The sequence below is a fragment of the Lemur catta genome, chromosome 16 (genome assembly GCF_020740605.2).
Source record: "Lemur catta isolate mLemCat1 chromosome 16, mLemCat1.pri, whole genome shotgun sequence".
NCBI lineage: Eukaryota > Metazoa > Chordata > Mammalia > Primates > Lemuridae > Lemur > Lemur catta.
Genome location: NC_059143.1, coordinates 41,553,705 through 41,576,666, shown reverse-complemented (window position 1 = coordinate 41,576,666; position 22,962 = coordinate 41,553,705). Strand labels below are relative to the sequence as shown.

The following is a 22,962-nucleotide window of genomic DNA, read 5'->3' as shown; positions in this document are numbered from 1 at the left end:
CAAGAACTCTTTTGCTACATTCACATTAGAACGGTCCTCTTCTAGGTGAACCAGAGGGAAACTCTGTTAAGTCAGAGAGAACATTACCTCTTAAGTGAGTGAAAGAAGGATAAACTGGAATTGAGCAATGATGTAAAATGCTTTTCCTGCTGAGGCTGAGGTGGTCATTACCCAGAAAGTTTAAAGACACTGATTTCCATGCTTTCGTTATTGCCCACATGCCACAGAGTGATCCTTTTCACCCATAAATCAAGTCACCTTGCTTTGTTCATAACTGTCCTTCAAGGCCCTGACACCTTTCAGACTCCATCTCCCCTCCCCTTTGTTCATTCTATTCTAGTCATAGTGATCTCCTTGAACTGTCATTTTTTTTTCTATTTCAGCCTATTATGGGGGACAGATGTTTAGTTTACGTATATTGCCCTTGCCCCACCTGAGTCTGAGCTTCAATTGTGTCCATCCCCCAGACAGTGTGCATTGCACTCATTATGTGTGTAGACACCCATCCCCTCCTCCCCCATCCCATATGCCCGACACTCGATGAATGTTATTGCTATATGTGCACTTAAGTGTTGATCAGTTAAAACCAATTTGACGGTGAGCTGTCTTGAATATGCTAAGAAGGTTCCCACTTGGAACCGTGATACTTGCTATTCCTTCTGCTTGAAAATCTATCTCATCAGCCTGCTCTGCCCATTGCTTGTGCCCTCACTTTGTTTGGGGCCCTGTTGTGAAGTTATCTTGATGAAGAAGGACTTCATGGGCCACCTTCCATCCATGGAAAAAGTGTCTTCTATGAAACTGGTCCCTGGTGCCAAAGAAGTTGGGGACTGCTGCTGTACATGGATCCTTGCATACCTAGGTGAGTATTGTTGTAGGACAGATTCACCAAAGCTGGATCAAAGCATACATACATTTTAAATTTTGAGATACAATGCCAAATTGCCTTCAATTCTCACTAAAAGTGTGTCCCCACTTGGTATTACCAAACTTCATACATTTTTGCCAATAAGAGGAAGAAATGGTATCACATTTTAATTTTCATGAAATGACTTTTTAGATTGATTCTCTTGGACATACTCTGCAAGATATGCATGTTGTTTTCACTATTAATGTAAAGAAAAATTATTTAAAAACCTAATAAAAAACACATTGTATCCATTTATTTACCATGCATACTAGATGGGGAGGGAAATATTCCTCATGTTTCCCCATAAACCATGGGAAAAGATTTGAGCCCCAAACACAGGCAAGCTGGTTCTGCAGGAAAGAATGACAGGACTTCTGTAGTGGAGCAATGTACAGGTCACTCTGGAGGTAGCAGTGACAACCAACCACCCCAATCTCCTTGGCTAGACAGTGCGAGATGCCAAAGAGCTTGTCTAAGGGCCACTCCTGTGAGAAGCCTAGCCTAAAAGGTTCAGGAGTAGGTTCTTAGCACACTAGTCAACAACCCTCAAAGATGCCACAGCTACAATCAAGGAGGAGAGCTTTGCATAGAAGGCATTTTATAGAACACGTTTGTATCGCCCCTCCCCCTAGAATTCCATGCCTCCATGCTGCTAATATGCTTGAAAGATTTGCAGACATGTAAGTGGTTTGGCAAAGGCATCAGCTCAGAGTGAGCTGTGTTTGTTTCTATGTTTGCTAATACAAATAACATAGATTTGGGTTTGAAACACTTCTTCACATTTCAAACAGCCTAAAAATTAAATATTCTTCCTGTTATATAGTAAGGTGGAATATTGCTGGAAGGTCTAGAGTTGTGTTTTATTTTAATATGAAGAACTTGGATACTGAAAGACAGTCATCTGTTGGGGAGCTTCTAGGAATAGAGAACTGGACTCGAATGATTTTAGAGGGATTTCTATTCGTGAGTATAGGAGTAATTACTTGTGAGTATAGGAGTAATATCTACAATTATTTATCTTCAAAGGTATACTATAAAATGGTAACTAATTTAAGAATTTTACAGGAAGTTAGGACTGAAGCTGCTTTACATCCTATTATTGTAATCGCCACGCGGGATAAGAACAAACCACAGGTTTGGAGGAGTTTCTTAAAAAATGAGCTCATGCACTGTTCTAAAGTAGATAGTGTTCATTTCCTCACTGGATTTTAAGTGCCCATTTAGGGTGAACAGAGCTGATTCAGCTTTTCACTTGAAAAGTAAAATCAATCAGTCTGTCTGCATAATAACAAAGTTTAAGAAAAAGTAAACTATCTCTGAGAATACAGACTTCTAACTCTTCTGTCTAGTTTTTTCCCATTCAGTTAAAAAATTTAAATACTTATCTCACCTTGAATTTTTTGTTTCTTATGTGTGTTATAACTTTAGTGGTTTCCTAATGGTTACTTTTTATTATTTCTCTCATTTGCATTATTCTAATATATATCCAATTTTAAAGGATTATGCACTCATTGAAAAGAGAGACAGATGATTCAGGAAAACAATTAAGAAGTGAAAGTTACCCTCTACCACTAATTCTCTCCCACCACCCCAGATATCCACCAGGAACCTCGTGGGGTGTGTCTTTCCAGATTTTTTTCTCTTCATATGTATGCATGCACAGGCATGAAATATCAATCTTCACATAAAGTTTTTTAAAAAATGATTTTATATTTCCTACACTTCTGCACCATTGCTAATTTCTCTTTACATTTTTCTTTTACTAACATCTTTCCTCATCAGTAGAAATGGATTGACTTCAATCTTTTTAATGACTATATGGTATGCCACAGTTCTAGCAGATTTTAATGGAAACAACTGTTAATAATAAATTCATTTAGAGGACACAAGTAAATGTCTTAATATAAAGCACATTTTTCTATATAAAAACATGCAAAGATGACTTCCAACAAAGGTCAGTTGAAAAATTAGCTGGGTGTGGCCGCACATGTCTCAGGTACTCGGATGGCTGAAGAAGAATTGCTTGGGCCCAGGAGCTGGAGGCTGCAGTGAGCTATGATGATGCCACTGCACTCTAGCCAGGGCAACAGAGACGCTGTCTCAAAGAAAATTTCTTTACATGTCAACATGAAATGAGTTTATAATCGTTTAAAATAAATCCATAAATTTTTTAAAATTGTTAATTTTTAATTTCTAATACACTAAAAATCTATAGATAAAACCTTCACAAACAAAAACTTACATCTTCAATTTTTATGAGGTCCTGAGATCAAAAAGTTTAAGAACCACTACCTAAAAAACTGAAAAGCATTTGGAAATCAAAAACTGTTATGAGGGGAGGGCGGAGGGGGGGAGAGAGAGAGAGAGAGAGAGAGAGAGAGAGGGAATAGCAAAATAGCAGGGGCAAAAATCAGACTCCAGTAGAATAAGAGGGCAGGAGAGGTGACAAACTGGAGAGAATGCTGACTCCTTTTCTTGGATAAGGGGAGATGAGAGACTGGACAGTAGCTAGAGCAGGTACAGAGGGAAGGAAGGGTTTTTAAATGAGAGAGAATAAAGCATGCTTCTTGGCTGAGAAAGGAAAGCTATAGAGAAGGAGAAGTCGAGGATAAAAGTGAGAGAAGAGCAAGATTCAAGAGGAGGAGAGAGAGGATGGGATGAAGGATGCAGAGAGGAAGAGGCCTGGGCCTGGAACCCATCCTTAGCCATCTTGTCCGCTGATGAGATGCCACAACTGTGTGTGCCCCTGACGTGTGTGCCTGTGCAGTGGTGCTCACTGCACCCTACGGAACACGTGGCAGGTGTGAGACCCCTTCAGCAAAGCTGGGTTTCACTTTGATCTGACTGTAAGCACAATAAAAGCTCTTCAGTTTACTCATTTGTAAAATGAAGGACAGGAGTAGGTAATTAAAACAGAAGGTCCTTTTCAGATTCAAAACTTTACAATTTGTAATTCTATAAAAATAATGCAGCAAGGTCATTACTGAAGTGAAATAACTGGTGCCATTTGTTTTGACGAAATTAAGGACTAAACACATGAAGCGGCGTAGCTGGTATCATTATTCAACCATAGTCATTGAGTGTCTATATTGAGTGTTCACATTTTCTAAACTAGGAATTGGGACAGAGCCCAACAAAGGATTGCTTTTGAATATATGAATTTACTTATTTGACAAGTCTTTAAAAAGCAGAAAAATTAAATTACTCTTACTTATACATCAAATAAATTGCTTCAACTTAAAACAGTAAAAGTACATGAAATAAGGACCTATCTGGGAACTCTGGGACATATGGTCTTTGGCCAGATGGGGCCCTCCACGAGCTGCTATAAAGCACTGTAAGAGAATAAAGGCAAAAGCCCCTTTCCGCAAGCTACTTATAATGTGCGTGATTGCACAGTTGTAAGTGACCAAAAATCACATCTAGGGGCATATCTAATCTTTGCTGTGAAAAAATCCTGAAACCTTTTTAACCTCCAAATGTAATCATATTTTCCCATCAATTTACAATTTCATTGAAAATAAATCCCTAATCCTTTTTTCTTGTGCATTATGCCACTACCAGTACTCAAGAACATAATAAAATAGACTAAAGCTTTAAAATTACATTATATTTGGAGAAGTGTTATCTTCATTTCTAATTGAGCTTTGATAGTAGTTTATAAAAGCCTAAATCTCTCTATTCTGACATTAGGAACAGAATATGTTTGCCAAATGCAGCTTGGCCAACATAGTGAGTCCCTGTTTGCATAAAAACTAAAAAAAATTAGCCAGGTGTGGTGGCACACTCCTGTAGTCCCAGCTACTTGGGAGGCTAAGGTGGGAGGATCACTTGAGCCTAGGCATTGGAGGCTGCAGTGAGCTATTATTGTGCTGCTGTACTCCAGCCTGGGTGACAGAGCGAGACCCTGTCTCAAAGGAAAGAAAAAAACTTTTGCCAAATGAATAACAAGTATTCCTTCTGGAACACGTACATATCACACATGTAGGTTATAAAGTGCTTTTCTCTCACTTCAGTAACATCTGTGCATTATACACCAACAGTAAGGCTCTACACTTCTTGTTTTATGCTACTGTATCAAATAGAGTAGTATCAAGTGAGTCAGCATTGATACGGTGACCAAAAGAGGAATAAATAATCACACTGAATAAAGCATGGCACATTCTGTGTTGACTGGTCTTCTGTGTGAGGGACTTCACAAGTGGATTCAAGTTCAGCAATGCAGCAACTTGTAACCAAACTTTAACAATGAATTCTGAGGAAACTTCAGGGGTGTTTATCCTCCCAGGCCTCGAAAGGAGGCAGTTCTACTTTCTAAGTGTCCAGGGTATTTTTAACTGAGGATGCTGTCTTATTTACATTCCAGGCAATTAAATGTAAATTACTCAGAAGCCGCTGTACTTCTGCCTCTAACAATAATTACCTAGAGTGCTGGATGATGCCTTTTTGACGATCACCTAAGAGACCGAGGAAAGCAATGCAAAGGCCAACGAGGTGGGAGAGAATCTCCAGGAATTTGTTTTTTAAATGTTACCTTATTGTGCTTCTTACTCGGCTTCTTCATAAACATAAAACTAATTCAGGGTTATTACAATCTTGTTGCTAATATATCTGTGTTCTAAAAAGGATGCAGTTTAATTCCTGTATAACAATATGGCCTTATTTGTTACACTGATGAAAAATCTGACAGTAGAACTATTTTGCATAACTGTTTTTGGAGGACAGATGTGCTATATTCTCAAGAGCATTGAAATCTAAGTAATTTTCTTGTATTATTAATGGATGCCACTATATTATTAATATCATCCCTGGAAATAAAATGTGAATTATTAGGAAATATTTAAATCTATGACTATAAAGTTTATACAGGAGTTAATATTATGTGTTTTTATATCTTTTACTAGATACATTATAGAAAAATATCTACAGGTACATAAACTATTCCAGAAGATGTAGGGTATTTCAGTTAATACAAAAAGTCTTTTTTTTTATTTTTAGAAAATAATAGCTGATATTATCCTTACAATGATTATTTTTGCTTTCATGGCTTTTGAAATAAAAATTAAAACTGTCTTTCATATACATATATACAAACATACACATATATACACATACCATATAAAGGACTTAGGGAAGCTTATAGAATATAAGATGGTAAAAAGACAGATAAGGAAAACAGGACTGGGGGTATGATGATTATGGATTAGGTATGGATTATGAAAGCCATAAGCCATGACTTACTAAAGTTAAGCAGGGAATTTGGCTTTGAGCTGTCTGATGGCTAAGGCAAATTTTAAAATTAACACTGGTTATATAGGAAAACAAAAACAAAAAATAAAACCAAAACATATTCTAGGTTCCTTAAGACAAAACAAGCAAAAAAATGACTGTCATCAGATTTAAAAGAAATATCTTTTTTTTTTTTTTTTTTTTTTTTTTGAGACAGAGTGTCACTTTGTTGCCCGGGCTAGAGTGAGTGCCGTGGCATCAGCCTAGCTCACAGCAACCTCAGACTCCTGGGCTTAAGCGATCCTACTGCCTCAGCCTCCCTAGTAGCTGGGACTACAGGCATGAGCCACCATGCCCGGCTAATTTTTTTGTATATATACTTTAGTTGGCCAGATAATTTCTTTCTATTTTTAGTAGAGACGGGGTCTCACTCTTGCTCAGGCTGGTCTCGAACTCCTGACCTCGAGCGATCCACCCGCCTCGGCCTCCCAGAGCTAGGATTACAGGCGTGAGCCACCGCGCCCGGCCTAAAAGAAATATCTTGACTAAATCTTCACAGAAGGGACACTAAACAATGTACCGAATGACATCAACGTGACAGCCCTGCAGTAAAGGCACTGGCAGTTTTCTTACACATTCTTACTGGAACATTCCTCAATGAAAACTGCAGGCATGATGCTGAAGGGGACCAGACAGCCTGGTCCAAACATGCTCCTCTTGAATGGTTTCACTCAATCTAAGGATATAAGCTAGAATATTTAGAGGAATAAATGGACCACATGTTTTTTAAACTATGTGCTCTGTGTTTCTCAACTGAGTTTTAGATAAAAGCTGATTAACAGTTTGTGGTTAAAGTCTTCAGCAGGCATTCCGTGGCACTAACGGCGAGTCTTTAAAAACCAATGGTGCATTGCTGGAATGTGTGGACTGAAGGAGTGTATTTAGGTGTTTCTTTAGAAATTCTAAGTTTATTCAATATGTAAATGAATAAGCACTCAAGGATCCAAGGTTTTACACAACAGAACATGGGCATAAAGAACAATGATTCAGGTTTTGTTTTTCTCAATTTCGGATTAATAAAGTGCTTGTTTTCTAAATTTAGTGTTCCTAACAGTCACCAGGGAAGGCTATAAAATGCAGCTTCCCAGACTTCATGATAGCCTGAGGTAGTGGCTCTCAGGTGAAACCTAGAAATCAGGTAATTCCAGGGACAACGCTTGGGCATCATCACTCAACATAGTGCCTAACAGGGAGCAAGCACTCAATAGATATTTTTTAAATTTCACTTTCCTATCTCTGCCTTCACTTCTCTCGAGTAACAGGCACTGAAGGTACTTTAATACTTGGTTCTGTGAGTTCCTTCCTAGCATGTTCATGAGAGTTATAGAACCTCTAAAACTACCTGGTTTATAAACTACACACATATTTTATGTCTTATATATGAAAACCTGTAATTTCATGCTCAGTTCTATAGGTTGTTCTGTTTCTCTTACTCAACTTTTCTATTTTTTTCCTTTGAACAGTGACTCAGATCTGCCTCTCTTAACACACTGGCTCCTAGGAAGCTTAGAGACAAATTTATGGCTCACCTCTGGCAAATATGTAGGACTCTAACCTCGCCTTGGCCTTGTCTTGCTTTCCTACTCTTATTTTCGCTTTGCCTCAAATTCTTCACTATTTTACATCTTATATTAACTTTCAAAACTGCTTAAAATCTTTCATGGAACAGACTCCACACAGATGGTGGCCTCAGAAAGAATCGATTATTTTTTTTCATCAAGGTCATAATAAAATACCATTAAACAAAATTACATTATTTGTTTGAGGAGCTGCTCTAATAGTTAAACTCCCTCATGAAATTCATAGCCTTATACTCTGGTACTGTACTAGACTTCCGTCCTTAACCTACATTCTAGCCACTACACAGCATTTACCAAATTCACTGTATACTTTCATGCCTTCAGACGTTTGCTGGTCTGGTTCCCTGTGCAATTCAAGATGGTGCACACCTAATTATTCTGCAAAGTCCACCCCACCAGTTCTTTCTTCTGTGACGCTTCCTCAGAACCCACTACCATTCCCACCACCACACCCCTACTCCCTCAGAAGGCAAACCTCTCTCTCCACTTGGCAGCCACTTTTATTAAAGCATTTCTCACAGATATTGTTATTTGCCTGCCTACTCCTTTATGAAACTTTCTCAGACTCCCACACCCCGAGTTAAGCACTCCACTTATTGCCCACCTCTGTCCCTGGTATGTAATTCTACTCCAGCACATAACACAGAACCCACAATCATTTGGGCGAATAATTACCTCCCCCGATAATCCTTGAGGATTATCATCTTATTCACCATTTTCCCAGGGCCTAGCCAGTACTTGATACACAGGAGGTGTTCAATAAATATTACTAAATTAATAAACAAAATACAATTGCTTTCTGCCAACTCAGAAAAAAATTTATACTGAGCATTCTGTTAAGACACATGTCTCCTTAGCGTGTGTCTTAACTGAATGGATTCACTGAAGAGAATCCTTGCTCTTCAGGGATCCACAAGAGCAAATAAGAGTGGATATGCAGCAGGCAAAGGTGGCTCAAGGAACTGAGGATGCTGCTTGTGGAGGAGGCAGGCTTCCTTCCAGGAAAGGGGAAAACAGATTGGCCTTAAAACACTGAGCAGTCCACTCCCATTAACTCCAGGAAGCTTACGTATGTAGCAGTGGCTGGTGTTACAAGGATACGCTGTTAATATTCACTAAAATAAGCCCTAATACAACTGCTTCCACTTGACCTCCAGTAACATTTCCATAGAGAACAATCAACTGGAAAAAATAATTTAGCTACTTGTATTCTTAAAATCAATTAACTGCATGAAAGATTTGATATATATAATTTTTAATAAGAACATAAACCAGAATTAGTGTGATACAATGTTAACACAAAACTACTATATTCTAATTTGCTTAATGTATATCACTAGGAAATACGCATCTGCATTCACATATGCTACAGCACAATCTTTCTTTAATCTGCGTTCATGTTTTAACTTCTGTGTTGTATAAGTCAAAAACTGCAAAATAAAGAGACTAGGATATAAAGGCTTATTGTAAATATAGAGAAAGTTACGGGAAGGTCCACAGAGTATGATCAATTCAGAAAACATTTGCTGAAATTCCAGGAAATACAGAAGACAGAAAGATACATAATGTAATGTCACTGGCTGCAGGAAACTTATAGTCTAAAATAAAGCTTCACACTGCAATGTATTAACAGAAATGAGCAAAAGTATGGATATCAACAAACTTGTCTTTAAAAGAAAAATGTTATGTAACTATGAGTAACTGGTTATACTGTTTACTACAAAAACCATTCCCTTCAACAGAGTTAAACTTCTATTGTCTACATGAAGGTAAAATCTTTTTTAACAAAATGTGCCTCAAGCTATAAACATTTTGAAACCCAAATTTAAAACTAGTTTTTAAAAAATATATAAATGTTTGAAGTGATGATACCCCAATTATCCAGATTTAATCATCACACAGTGTATACATGTATCAAAGTATCAGTGAAATACTTGCTGAATGAATACATTGTAAAACTGTATTTTAGATTATAAGTTTCCTGAGAGCAGTGATGTTACATTATGTACCTTTCTGTCTTCTGTATTTCCTGGTATTTCAAAAGTGTACTGATACATCAATAAAAGAATATAAATAAGAAAAATAAATGCTACTACGTTCAATATTAAAAACTTCATTTCTTAATTATACGTCATACAAAACATAATTCTTAGAGTTATATTTAACATATGCAACATTTTTCATAAAAGTTTTAACTTTTCTTGGCTTCGTGTTTTCTCATACAGAAAACACCTATTCTTAATAAGACATAATGCAAATACTAGTCTTTAGATTAAAAATACAATTTACCAGTGAAAATGTGGCACAAAGATTTCTGTTGGCAGAGAAGTACATCTTCCCTAAGTCAGAAGCTTCCCAACTCCCTTTTGTAATGTAAATAAAAATTTGAGTAATGAACACAAGAATACAGATGTATTTAATGTATTCTATCTCTTATTCACTTCTTAAGTTTTGAGCAAAATATCTTCATGACTCAATTACAAATAGCTGATTCTACTCTATTTGTGCTTTTGCCTATACACTGCCTAAATCACTTTAGAAAGTATGGAATTCATGATTAGATTTCCAACTGAGCAATACTATAATACTAACAACACCAAAAAATTTTAAAAATTATTTGTTACTAAAAATTATTTATTTTGCATGCTATTAAAGGCTTCTTTACCTGCAGATGGCCGGGAAACATTCTTGAAGACCTTTCTTTTTAACTAAAGATCCTTCAAGGCAGTACATAATGATGTCCATAACCTTTGACAGAAAAGACACATATCTAAAATTAATTTCAAATACTCAATTTTCCAAAATTTAAATGATTAACTTAGGCTTCATTTGCCCAAGAGGATTTAGCATTTACTTTAAAACAAAGCAAAAGCAATTTTAAACATGTGTATACTATAGGCTTTCCTTTCTCTTATCTGTGAAAAAAATTTTAAGGACAGTGTAGTAAAATAAAGAGAATAGACTTGTTTAAAGTCAATTCATATTTATGTATAGTATAGGTAGCTTTTATTCAAGCACACTATACATTTTGTGTTATTTACTATATAATGAAACGTGTTAAAGAGAACATAACCTTTAAAAATTACTCTAGTACAGACCAATTTAATGTGAATGGTGAGTGGACACAGAAATCATTTTGACTTTGAGAAAATTCAAATAAGGTCTCCAGAAATGGCACAAAAGTTAATTGACTTTAGTTATCTCTCTCTCTCTCTCTCTCTCAGTCTCTATATATCCATCTGTCTTAGAGATACTGGACGTAAAGATGCTGATCTGTATTACCGCATTGGAGTATTTAATTTAGGTTATTTAAAACAGGATATTCTTACCTCCACAAGAAGATCCACAACATCTGTGGGCATCTTTTCAATAAGAATTTCAATGACTCTCAGAATTTCCCCTTTAGCTCGTGCAAGAGTTGTAGTGTGCATATTCTGTTGCGATTGGGTATTTGCTGCAAGAGCCGTATGCCTGTGTACCTATAAAAACATTTCCATGCTGTAGATAGGACTGACACTTGATACAGTTGTACTTTTCTAGCCACTGGTTTATTTTTCACTTACTAATATAATAGGGAAAAAAAAGAATTAATGAAAACAAACCTCTTGGGGTGGGTCAGGAAATACTTTTGATTGCAAAGAAAGTATTTAATATCATAAAAACTCAATTGGTACTGTCTAACAAAATTCTGTTAAGTTCCTCAATATTATATGAGACCTTAATACAATATTACCATAACATTTTTAAAAAGAAACAGATTGAAGATTTATGAATTTGGTACATTTGGTACTGAGGTAGATAACAGTTGCATCCCTGAGACAGCAACACCTACCCCTCCCTCTTCCTCCTCCTCCTCAGCCTATTCAACGTGAAGATGACAAGGATAAAGATCTTTATGATGATCCATTTCCACTTAATGCACAGTAAATACATCTTTTTCTTCCTTATGATTTCTTTAACATTTTCTTTTCTCTAGTTTATTGTAAGAATACAGTATATAATACATATATATAATGTGTTAATCAGCTGTGTATATTATTAGTAGGGCTTCCAGTCAACACTCGGCTATTTGTAGTTAAGTTCTTGAGGAGTCAAACATCACACACAGGTTTTCAGCTGCATGTGGGTAGGTGCCCTTATACCACTCATCAACTGTAAATAATATTTATATAACACTTACTGTGTCCCACACATTATTTTCTAAGTGCTTTGTAATCAAGCTGGGAAATACAAATGAACATGTCTCCAAAAATAATGAGCATGGTAAATAATATACATTCAGTGTGATTCTTCCCATGCAATTGTAATCTTTACATCTCAGAAGAGAAAGGACATTAATAGGCCCTGGACTAGCCGTGGAGTAGTTGGCATGGGGATGGGGCAGGGACCAGTAATAATAATAAGAAACACTTTAGTATTTCACTCTAACACTCTAGGATTAAAAAGTGAAGCGGAAAACATGTTTTTGTTTGTCTGTTTGTTTAAATACTTAGAGACAGGGTCTTGCTATGTTGCCCAGGTTGGACTGGAATTCCTGGGCTCAGGCGATCCTTCTGTCTTAGCCTCTGGAGTAGCTGGGAGCAAAGATGTGTGCCACCACACCCGGCTGAAAACTTGTTTTTAAAAGGTAATAAATGTGGAGTGTTACATTAAAATATTTTAAAATTATCTTTCCAACCAAAAGCTGGAGTGGAATGAATCCAAGCCATGGGTATTCTAACCATTCATTAAAAAAATACTCATATGTAAATGGCACAAACTAAGTTCAAAAACACAATTGATATAAGGAACTGTCAGACTAATGTAAGGCTTACTCAGTATATTTAATATTACCACCTGTGCATATTCTAATGCTGGGAAAAACTGGCAAAAGTTTCTACAGCTAATAAAACTGTTCATTTTACATACACACATATATACACATTACATATAAATATAAAATATACATATAAATATATAAATATATAATACCTGTAAAATATATATTTTAAATATATTAACATATATATGTTAAATATAGTGGAACCTTCTTATAACACTACGCACTATTAGAAAATACACATACCCTTAGTCTACAAATTTATTTCAGATATGAATTCAAAGCCCCACTGCCTCACATAATCCTATACAAGCTGCTACAAGAGGACCTTCCTTCCTCTCCTTCTAGCTACCTTCAGGTCACAAATATTTCCAGCATGCCTATTAAGGATGGCTCTGGGGCAGACACGGGCCCAATAGGTTTCAGGTTATCAGAGTAGGCTCAGAGGTATTTATTTAGTATTTTAAAAATTCATCATAGCTACAGGAAAAACAACTCAGACAGAGCCCATACCCTACGGACACCGAGTCTGCACATTATTCAAGCTGAAATGGAACAAATCTTTAAAAAAAAATTTAGGAGCTTATCATCCTTTCCTTTTTCTCCCACTACTAAGACCTATAGGAAAGATCCTATAATTGGTTCATTGTTCTTTACTAGTTTTTCAGTTAGATGTGGGCAATTAGTTAGAACACTAAGAATGTGGGAATCAATTGGCATTCAAGTCTTTATCTGTGGCATGTAATAGGAAAAACAATTAGCAAGTTTATGACTTACATTTTTTGTTTACAGTTGGAGAGTCAGTGCTAAATAAGAAGTTTAGTTTTGATTACAAGTAGGTACTTACTCTTGAAAAATGTGAACACTTTTAACACATCTGAATTTGCATAAGCCTGCTAGATTTCAGGGTGAAAAATTACTGTCAAATATTTACAAGTGAATTAACTTTGAGCTCAGAAATGAATACAGAAGCACAAGTAATGAATGCACCGGTGTGAAATTCAGTGTGCAAGCACACAGACCTTATGCATTCATTTCAGCACTGAATTATTAGCTTGCATTGTTCTAGAACAAACTGGAAAGATAATTTGTGGATACAAACCCACAGCCTACAGTATCAAATAAATTCCTCTAAATGAGAAGACAGAGCACACTGCGGAAGTCCCGCTCACCTCTTTGGCTATGGTGGTGATGAAGGCGGGTGGTCTGGCCGTGGCAATGAGCGAGAGGGCATGCCTCGCGGAGCGGGCGGAGTCAGCTGCCGGGCTCAGAGGCAGCCCCATTGTGATGCTAAACAGGGATCAGAAAAAAGGAAAAAAAAGAAAAGAAGCATTAGAAATATAGACTGAAAAGATTAGACACAGCTTATAATGTCAGTTCAAGGTCAATGGGAGCACTCACACAGTTAGAATATAATGGACTTGCAACAATGAGCAGTGATTAGGAGTCAGGGTGTTCTGGCATCAAATACAAAATCGAATAATTAACCGTGAAGATTGAAAACAGTATGTGCATCTGTCCAAAGTGTTAAAAACGCCTTGTTAACAAATTATCAAGAACTAGTATTGAATACATATCACAAAGCTCAGAAAAAAAGCAAGAATGAGTATCATGTTGGGTATTTTCAAATTTTTTCCTTAAAAAAGTTAATTGTTTGTTTATAAGGCCACATTAAAAGACTGTATTTAAGGCTGTATATCTAAAAGGAAGCAAAATTCATTCCTGTCTAAAAAATTATCAAAAGTACTGAAAATGACAAAATTATTTTTAGTTTGCATATTACTTTTAGCCTGAAATATTCTCAGTATCGCTACTTCGACTTTTAGAACCAATCTACTAATCAGCATGCTCTGCCAGTGGTTATTTAGTATTGATGCAAAAACTATATTAATTGATACTAATTCTCTTTTTATAAAGAAGAGACAGCATGACATTGTCCAGGCTATTTGTAAGACTATGTACACAATGAAATAAATCTTTCCAAACTGTGAGAATACAAGCGGCCTGATAGGATAATAATGCTATATTCATTCTTCACTTCTACTACATAAAATGATAAATATTCTTGTTTCCAAGCCTCCTTTATATTATATATAAAGCACTGTGAAAAATATTAAGACTTTTAATTAAAATGTGTCATGTGATCTGCCCATTAACTGTAGTATACAAGGAGTATTCTGTCACTTAGTATGGGATTCAATTATAGTTTCTCTAGTTAAATATTTTTTATATTTAAATATGCATATGAAGATACATTAAGATTTATCTCACTCCAGTTAAATAAGTCTATGTGCTTCATGTGTAAAGATTTCACAGGCATTTTCATTATCGTTAAAGGAGATAAATTATTTATAGAAAAGGCTGCTTATAATTTCTTTTTGACTGTTACACTGCTTAAATCTTTTGACTGATAATATAACTGTCTCTCTTCTTTTTTCCATGTTGAGTATAGATACAATGCAGGAACCCAGAGGAGAGGAATGTGGAGAATTTTTCTTTCATGTTTACCACGAAAAAAGAAAGATGTGAGGCCGAGAGAACACACACTGAACATCACACAAACAGCGGCCATTGGTGGGTGGGGGCAACCCCCACAGAAGAGCCTGGTGGCCTTGGGTTCCATTAGGGGCTGGAAGGAGATGTTCAGCAGGAAGGCAGGACAGGCACTTAGGCAGTTTCTTTCTGGATTAAAATTTACTATCGAAAATTCAGCAAATGAAATGTTTACTATCTGAGTAGTGCTGGGGTTGGACTGCTTAATAATTATTGTAAAATTTAGATTATAGACCCATATTTAAATCAAGTTTTAAAACATTCAAAAGCTAATTAAACTTTTTAGATACCCTGTGATGTTACCTTCTTTCATCAATGTGAATGAACAGCGGTTGATGATATTAAAAGGCTGAACCAAACCGAAATGGTAATGAATAATTCTGAACAAACCTAAATCAAATTTGGTTTGATCAATAAAATCGCAGAACACTGGAGCTGGAAAAGATTTCCCAGGCAACAGTCCTGACAAGCAGTCAGCTAGGGGAAGGGAATGTCCATCTCCTGGGCAGCCCATCCTGCCTCTGGAAGGCAAGATATAGAACAGAAAGAACTAGACGTAGAACCAAGGTCTAGGTTGGATGCCAGGCCTTCTTGTGCTATTTCATGTCCTGTTGCATCTACCCCCGAACATCCCAATAAGGTAGGTGATACTGGCTTTGTACAAATGAGAAATTCGGTCCAGAGAAGTTAAGTGAGGAGCCAAGGTAGTCCTGTAAAGTCTTTCAGGAAAGCCGGCCTTTGTAGAAAATAAACGGGGAGGGGTACGAAGATATTGTGGTTAACTGGATTAGTGAATTGGTGATAGGACTAAACTCGGTGGCTTTAGATGAATAGTTAGATTGCATTCTTGAAAGGTTTCTAGTGGTATCTTTTAAATAGTTGGACTTTTGTTGTTTTATTCAATATTAATAGTGGTTTGAATAAAGGTACAGGATGCACAGGTATCAATTGGTGTGGATAAAAAATTGTAAGGGAGAGAAATCATATTAAGTACTGGGATCTATAAGTCCTCACAAAGATCAAATTCAGCTAAATAAATGTATGGTTCCAAGAACGACCAACTTTATAGGTGTGGGACAGGCGATGATATGCTGCTGGAACGAGCTGTGAACTGCTGAGGGTTGTGTGTCTGAAACATAAATATGTATGTAAGTGATACAGCTGCCCAAAGAGCTGGGTTGTATGGAGAGAAATGTAATACTAGGGAAAAAGGTTACTCTGGCTGCACTTCATGGCTAGATGCCTGTTCTGCTCCCTAGGTGCTAAGGGAAAGGGCCTGGCCCCTGCAGGACAAGAGTTACACAGTCTCCTCCTGGAGTCCAGAGAGTCCAGTCCATCCCCAGCTGTGTGCTGCTGGGACACTTTGCCACTGGAAACCAGAGTTCTACTCACATAAACAGGATCCTAGCAAAATCACTGCCCACCTCCAGGTCCTTCCGTCCACCCCCCTGTATGTTCTTTGCATGGAGAAGAAATGTTTAGTGAGAAGCTGACAGAGAGAGACACACACACAGAGACGATGAGAATGAATGAATGCAAACGTGTACGTGCGCACCTGAGGGTGTAGGTGGTCAATTGACCAATTTTCAAGGCTCATGCCACAATGGCAAGTAGATACCTTTTTCCTACCCTTATGCTGTGCCCCACGGCCACCCTAGACTGAATGAGCATAATGTCTGTAAAATGGGTATATTCAAATACCTACTTCACAGTATTCATGAGAAGACTGCATGAGGTAACAGGTGAAAAAACATCTAACCCTGCCTCTGACCTATATTATATGTACAATAAAGGACTATTCTGACCAAGGATGCCTCTCACAAACAGAAGCAAAGTGAAAGGAAAATGAGATCAACTACCAGCGGGTCACTGGCTTCAAGTTGAAGCCCTAGGCACACATCACCCTTCTGTCATTTCAGCAACTAAACTTTGTACAGGAAGACAAGTGGTAAAGTTTGGTGCTGGGTGGTGGGATCTGGAAGAGAAGCTGTGGGGCAATGGGGAAGGAAGGGAACCAAAGACACGTAAACGTACTGCCCACTGGGCTCAGAGGAAGCTGGAAAACCCGACAATTTGTAGAGGGTGCATTCAAGTGATTCCCTTCTTTGGTGTCTGGCAGTCTGGGAAGGTGGGTAGTTCTACTGCGCTGAGCTCAAGGCTCTGCAGTGACCTGCAGGGCATCCACAGGGCAAAAGTGGAAGGGTTCCAAGTGTGACGGCTGAAAGGTGGCCAAGGCCCAGAGGAAGAAGAGAAACCTGTGTCTCTCCTCTAGTCTACTCAAGGCATCACCATCAGAACAGTCTTTCAAAAGCATCGACTTTACTTCATGGTTACCCTGCTTAAAATCCTCCAGTGGCTTCCTACCACTTCTGAGACAAAATCTTAAACTCCCTGACTTGAGACTAGGCCCTCCGTAATCTAGTTCCACCAATTTTTAACTCCGGTTTTTTTTTTAACATCAATGCTCTTAAGGCCAGGAGCCAATTTCAAAGTTGGGCCCTAAAATTCTGTTCCTTTTTTTCATTCCAGGATGCTGCTAATGCTTCTCCTCTACCCATTTCTCCACTGGCACCCTCTCCTCCCTCCTCTCTATTCAATTCTTGTCTTTCTCACATAGTATTCTGCAATTGCTATAGCACTCAACTACCTTCTATTGAAACAAAAGCAACTGACAACAAACCCACTCAATCCGGACCCCTAATACTGAATTACATTCTGCCAGGCCTTATGAATTAGTTTTATATTGTGAACTCTGTGCATATTTGGGCCATGCCTTCTCATCATGTGTGTCCCCCATATCCCCCCACAAAGTATCTAGTAGAGCTGTTGGACATAGTAGTAGCTCAATAGTTATGTACTAAACGAAGTTAGCTGGCAAATTCAGGAGAAGGAAAAAAATCACTTAAGCCAGTTATTGGACTGAATTGACCTGGCAATGAAGTCAAAGTAATTGATTCGGTAGTCCCAGCAGACAAAGTCTAATTCTACATGTACTTATCTTTAAAGTCAAGAGTGCATTGTGTGTGATATATTTTAATGTGGGATTCTACCTGAATAAAGAAGGATCATACTATCAGAGGCTTGAAATTAAAGGGGTGTCTGTCTTATTTTGGAACCTGCATGTAAACACAGAACTCACTCCTTCCATCTGATCTTGCTTATCTGCCTGCTATGCGGATCGTTTGCTACACAGGCTTACAGGCTGGGTCTTGGTTTCAGTCTTTATTCTAAAAAAAAAAAAAAATAGGACATGGACTCTCTATTTTACTCAGCATTTCAGTATACACATGCAATCCCAAATACTAGAGGTGACAGATATTATAAATAAAAAATATGAATAGAAAAATAGTTCACTCAGGCTGAGCTCACTCTTTACGTGACTACTCATTAATTCTGCTCTAAGGCGTCCTCCACTGTGGTAAAAGCATTTTAAAAGTTACAGGTAAGAACATTTCAGTTAAATGTCAACATCTAAAACTGTCAGATTTCACCATCTGTCAAATTAAGGAATACTGTAAGCGAATATTCAGGGGGGAAAATAAACTTTCATTGAATAGCCTCAAATCTTGGCCAACAGTAATGTTGTACTGAAAACAATCTCTATCAAAAACAAAGAAGACTAAAATTATTTTGAAAATGCTCACTTAATTATATAGCACCTGGGATTTCCATCCTCCCCCTTTCTGGTTAAACAAGTGTGTTAATATTTGTCCTCAATTTAATGAGGAATCTTTCAATACCTCTCTGTCATACTGTACCTTAATTTTATAACTCATAGGTGGCAATTCCTCCTCCAAATATGTATCTTTTAGACCCATTTCCTATATGCTGTACACATTTACAATGAATAAAAACCTGTGTCAACAGGAAACTAATAAGGCTTCCTCAGATTATGAATTTTCTACTAAAACTAAATTTCATGGGAACAGGACAAATAGTTTAAATATAGAATCCTAAATCATCTTAGTGTTTGTATGCTGTATTTCTTTCTTCCCTCCCCAACCCCCAAATTTAAGAAATATGGTTGAGATTTGAGTGAAAATATCAATTTTTTTCCTCCAACTCTGTATAGTTCAAAAAGAATCTAACGTATGGATTATCTGCATGTTGTCAAAGCATGTGTGGTTTCCAAGGACTATATATTTCTCTTTTAATGTTTGGTAAGCTGTGACCACCCCAGAAAAGCAGTAGGCTTGCTGTAATTCACTAATGTCCTTCAGCTGTGATGGCAGCCTGCACGCACCCCTCCCCCCCCCCCCCCCCCCCCCCCGCCCCCTTCAGCAGCCGGGCCAGTCCTGCTCTCTCTCAGAGTATAGGCTCTGCAATATGAACCAGGCAAACGGAATCAAATCATGGACCACAACAAAGACAGATGTAAGTCTAGCCTTGCAAGGGCACAAGAATTTTTCTAATCCTTTATAAAGTATGATTTTCTACTGTTTCTAACATTTTATAAATCAATATGTACATGACCATGCTGATTGAACAAAATTATGGATTTATAAAAAAGATGATCTTATATGTTTCTATTAATATTTTTCTGAAAAAAAATTTTTTTAATCTACCCAAGACAGTACTTCATATATGTTTCTATTTCTCTTACAATTAGCAGGGATGGCTCAATCTATGATTTCAATAAAGTACACCCTCAATTTTCTATTCAAGAGTTGATCCTGAATGAGTGGCCCATCCTCATTCATTTAAAACTTTCCTCACAAAAGATTTTACCTGTGGATAACTAACCTTATAATCATATGGTACAAGAGCTGCAAAATAGGAATCAGAAAACCTGATAGTCTTAGCCCCTAGAGTACTGGTGTGACTTCAGACAAGTTGTTTAACCTCTCTAAAGTTTATTTTTACTTAATACGATAGCATACTGAGGGCACTGGATCAGATACTGTTGAAGATTTTCATCTCTAAAATTCCATGACTTTATTAAACATTTACTGCATGCAAATCATTTGTCAGGTGTTATGAATAAATAAGAATAAACACACAATGCATAGCACAAGCACTTGAGTGTACTGATATGTAAATAAGGCTTTAAAATTCTGTAAGCTACACAATCTTTGATGAAATGATTAAATATTTAAAAAATCTGAAATTACACTGAAAATTCTGAGTTGATCCATTTATGCTCTTTTAATAAGTTGTTTCAATTCTGTGAGTGTTAAGATTCTAAATGCCAAATGGCACAGCATTGGGAACTCTGGCTTTTAGAGTCAGCTTGACCTGGGTTTGAATCCTATTTTTTTCACTGACTATAATGTTACTGTGGATAAGAGACAGCATCTCTCTCGTATTCATTTTTTCTCATCTGCAAAATGGGGATGCCAAAGCCTATTTCTTGAGCTTCTCTATAACTAGATGAGAACATCAGTGATGTGTGTAGCACAGAAACTCATAGATAGCGAGCATTCAATAGGACGGCAGCCCACACCTCTGTATCCCCTGCACCGTGGCAATATTGTTATGAAGTAAAAGGTATGCCAATCCTTTTTCTGTCCCTAATTTTATTCCCCAGAGAAACCTGGGAAAGAAATTATGCTGGAGTTTTAGATGGGCTAATCCCAGTTTAAATTCTGCAAGGAATTAATAAATAAAATTAGTTAAAACCAGTATTTACTTCCATTCACCATATGTTTTAAGGGACTAGTCAACATCTTTTAGGCATGCTGTGCCGTCCCACCTCTGTTCTTCTGTGAGCCTGTGCTTCTCCCTCATAATCATTCAAAAGAAAGATTCAGCTGAAACTCTTCCTTCCCTCTGGTTACCCAGTGTGCTTCATTTCACTGTGCCCTGAATGCCCACACCTTTTACACGCCTCCTTACTTTGTGTCATGGTTATCTTCCTGCAGATCTTATCTTTCCTATAAGACCGCAAGTGCCTTGCAAACAGGATCTTTGTTTGGCCCAACTTAGTCACCACAGATAATACCTGATGTCCCTTTCACATATTGGTTACTCAATAAATACTTGCTTAATTAATAAATATGGTTTAAAATTTGTTAAAATACCTGAAAACATTGGAAAACAACCATTGATATTTTGATTTCAAAGATGTAAAACTGTAAGTCATATTTCTAAAATAAAGGTGTAACCAATTCTGGAAAAATAGCCTCTTAACCTTGAGGCATATACGGTTTTCAGGAGACCTCTTAGGAAGCAGCTCTGACAGGGGATGTCGTTCCACAGAAGAGAGGCAGAAAGGAATTCTGCCGTGATACGTGATCTCCAGAACTAGCTCAGACCCCCTCCACAAATCCCTGTCCCTTGTAAACTCACAGGAATGGGAATAAAGTAGGAAACACTGCCTACACTTTTCCTTTTTCAAAAAATGTGAACTGAAATTTTAAAAAGCACAAGCCTAACGTAAAAGCTTCTTCATAAAGCAAGCTTAACACCACCGAGAGAAGCAAGGCAGCTGAGCACCGTTACTGTGTACACAGTAAATCAGGCACAGAGAGGGGCAGCCCAGCAGGGCAGCGCAAGGGTAAGATGCACACTTAACCCCTGCACACACCGCTGCACCTCCTCTCCCCACCTCAGTCCTCTGCAGCCCCGACCGAGTGTGTCATGGATGTAACAGGCCATTTTCAATCTAAATCTTGTTATAGATTAATAAGCAAACATTTTCTTGCTTATTATGCAATTTATCATGATGAAAATTACATTGGACTCCTCAAGGCTACATGCTGATCCATTCATTTATTCAGAGCTGTGTACAGAAAGTCATACTAATCTTCATGACAGAAAAGGATGTAATAGCAAGATTTAAATTGCTTACTGAAAACTATAGTATTTGTGTCTGTCGACATACACCATGTAGATAAAACATAAGTGTACCTTTAGTTTGCTGATATAAGCTTAATGTAAATTTATTTTAAAACAAAACAAAATATTAAACATTGAACTTAAAATAAAAACCTATCGCCTCTCCTCCCAGGCAACAAAACGGAGTGCATACTGTTCAAATTGTGTTTAGATCAGATTTGAAAATAAGTACAAAATTAGGTCAAAGCAAAATTTTAGACAATCAAAAAATGTTGAAGGCTTCTCAAAATAAACCAGGAGAGCTACAGTAACAGAAGCCAGCACTGTTGACTCTTGGGAGGGTGTACATGCCAGCTGCAGTCAATCCGAGGACCAAGGTTGAATATTTGTTCCAGGACTTTGCACAAAAGCCAGATGCCTCATTTTCCTGGTGCAAACTCATGAGCTCACATTCCCTCCTAATCCTTCAATTCAGTCAAGAACCTTCAAGCCTCCTGTATCCATAAACTATGCTGGGCACCACTATGCCAAACTGCTCATTCTAGAAAATGGGCATCTCTTGATCTGCTGAACACAAGAACCATAACAATGTCATCAACAACAGTACTACCACCACACAGGTAATAGCCATTTAATCTCTTAATGTGTGCTAACCATTCTTCTAAGGTAAGCACTTTTCAAATATAAACTCATCTAACATTAACCTTACAAGACAGGCACTTTAATTAGCCCCAACTTGTAGATGCAGAGAGGTGAGGTAATTTGCTGGAAAACATACAGCTAGGGAGACACAGAGGTGAGGCATAGGACTGTGGTGGTATGACAGGAGGTAACAGGAGAGGGCAGCTGCCTACATTAGAAATGAATACCTGCCTCCTACCAACCAATCTTGGGACTTTGGTCTGGGAATGCCCAGTCTGTAGACAAAGCCACAGCATTCCATTCTAGCCTTCAGTGGCTTCTCTGGTCTCCACTCCTGAGCACACAGCAATCAGCAGAAAGACTACAGGGGCCCAAAGTATGCTGGAACCTAA

General features: G+C 37.6%; 1 protein-coding gene across 5 annotated transcripts in view; it reads right to left on the bottom strand.

Annotated features, from left to right (window-relative positions):
• The window catches only part of WDR7 (WD repeat domain 7), a 277,915-nt gene that overhangs the window by 65,999 nt on the left and 188,954 nt on the right, over window positions 1-22,962 (bottom strand). For all 5 annotated transcript variants that reach the window (XM_045527974.1, XM_045527973.1, XM_045527977.1 and 2 more), the window contains 3 exons: window positions 13,771-13,888; window positions 11,109-11,258; window positions 10,445-10,527 (listed from right to left, as the gene is read on the bottom strand). In XM_045527974.1, the coding sequence (XP_045383930.1) occupies window positions 10,445-10,527; window positions 11,109-11,258; window positions 13,771-13,888 (351 nt within the window). The remainder of the gene's footprint in view (window positions 1-10,444; window positions 10,528-11,108; window positions 11,259-13,770; window positions 13,889-22,962) is intronic.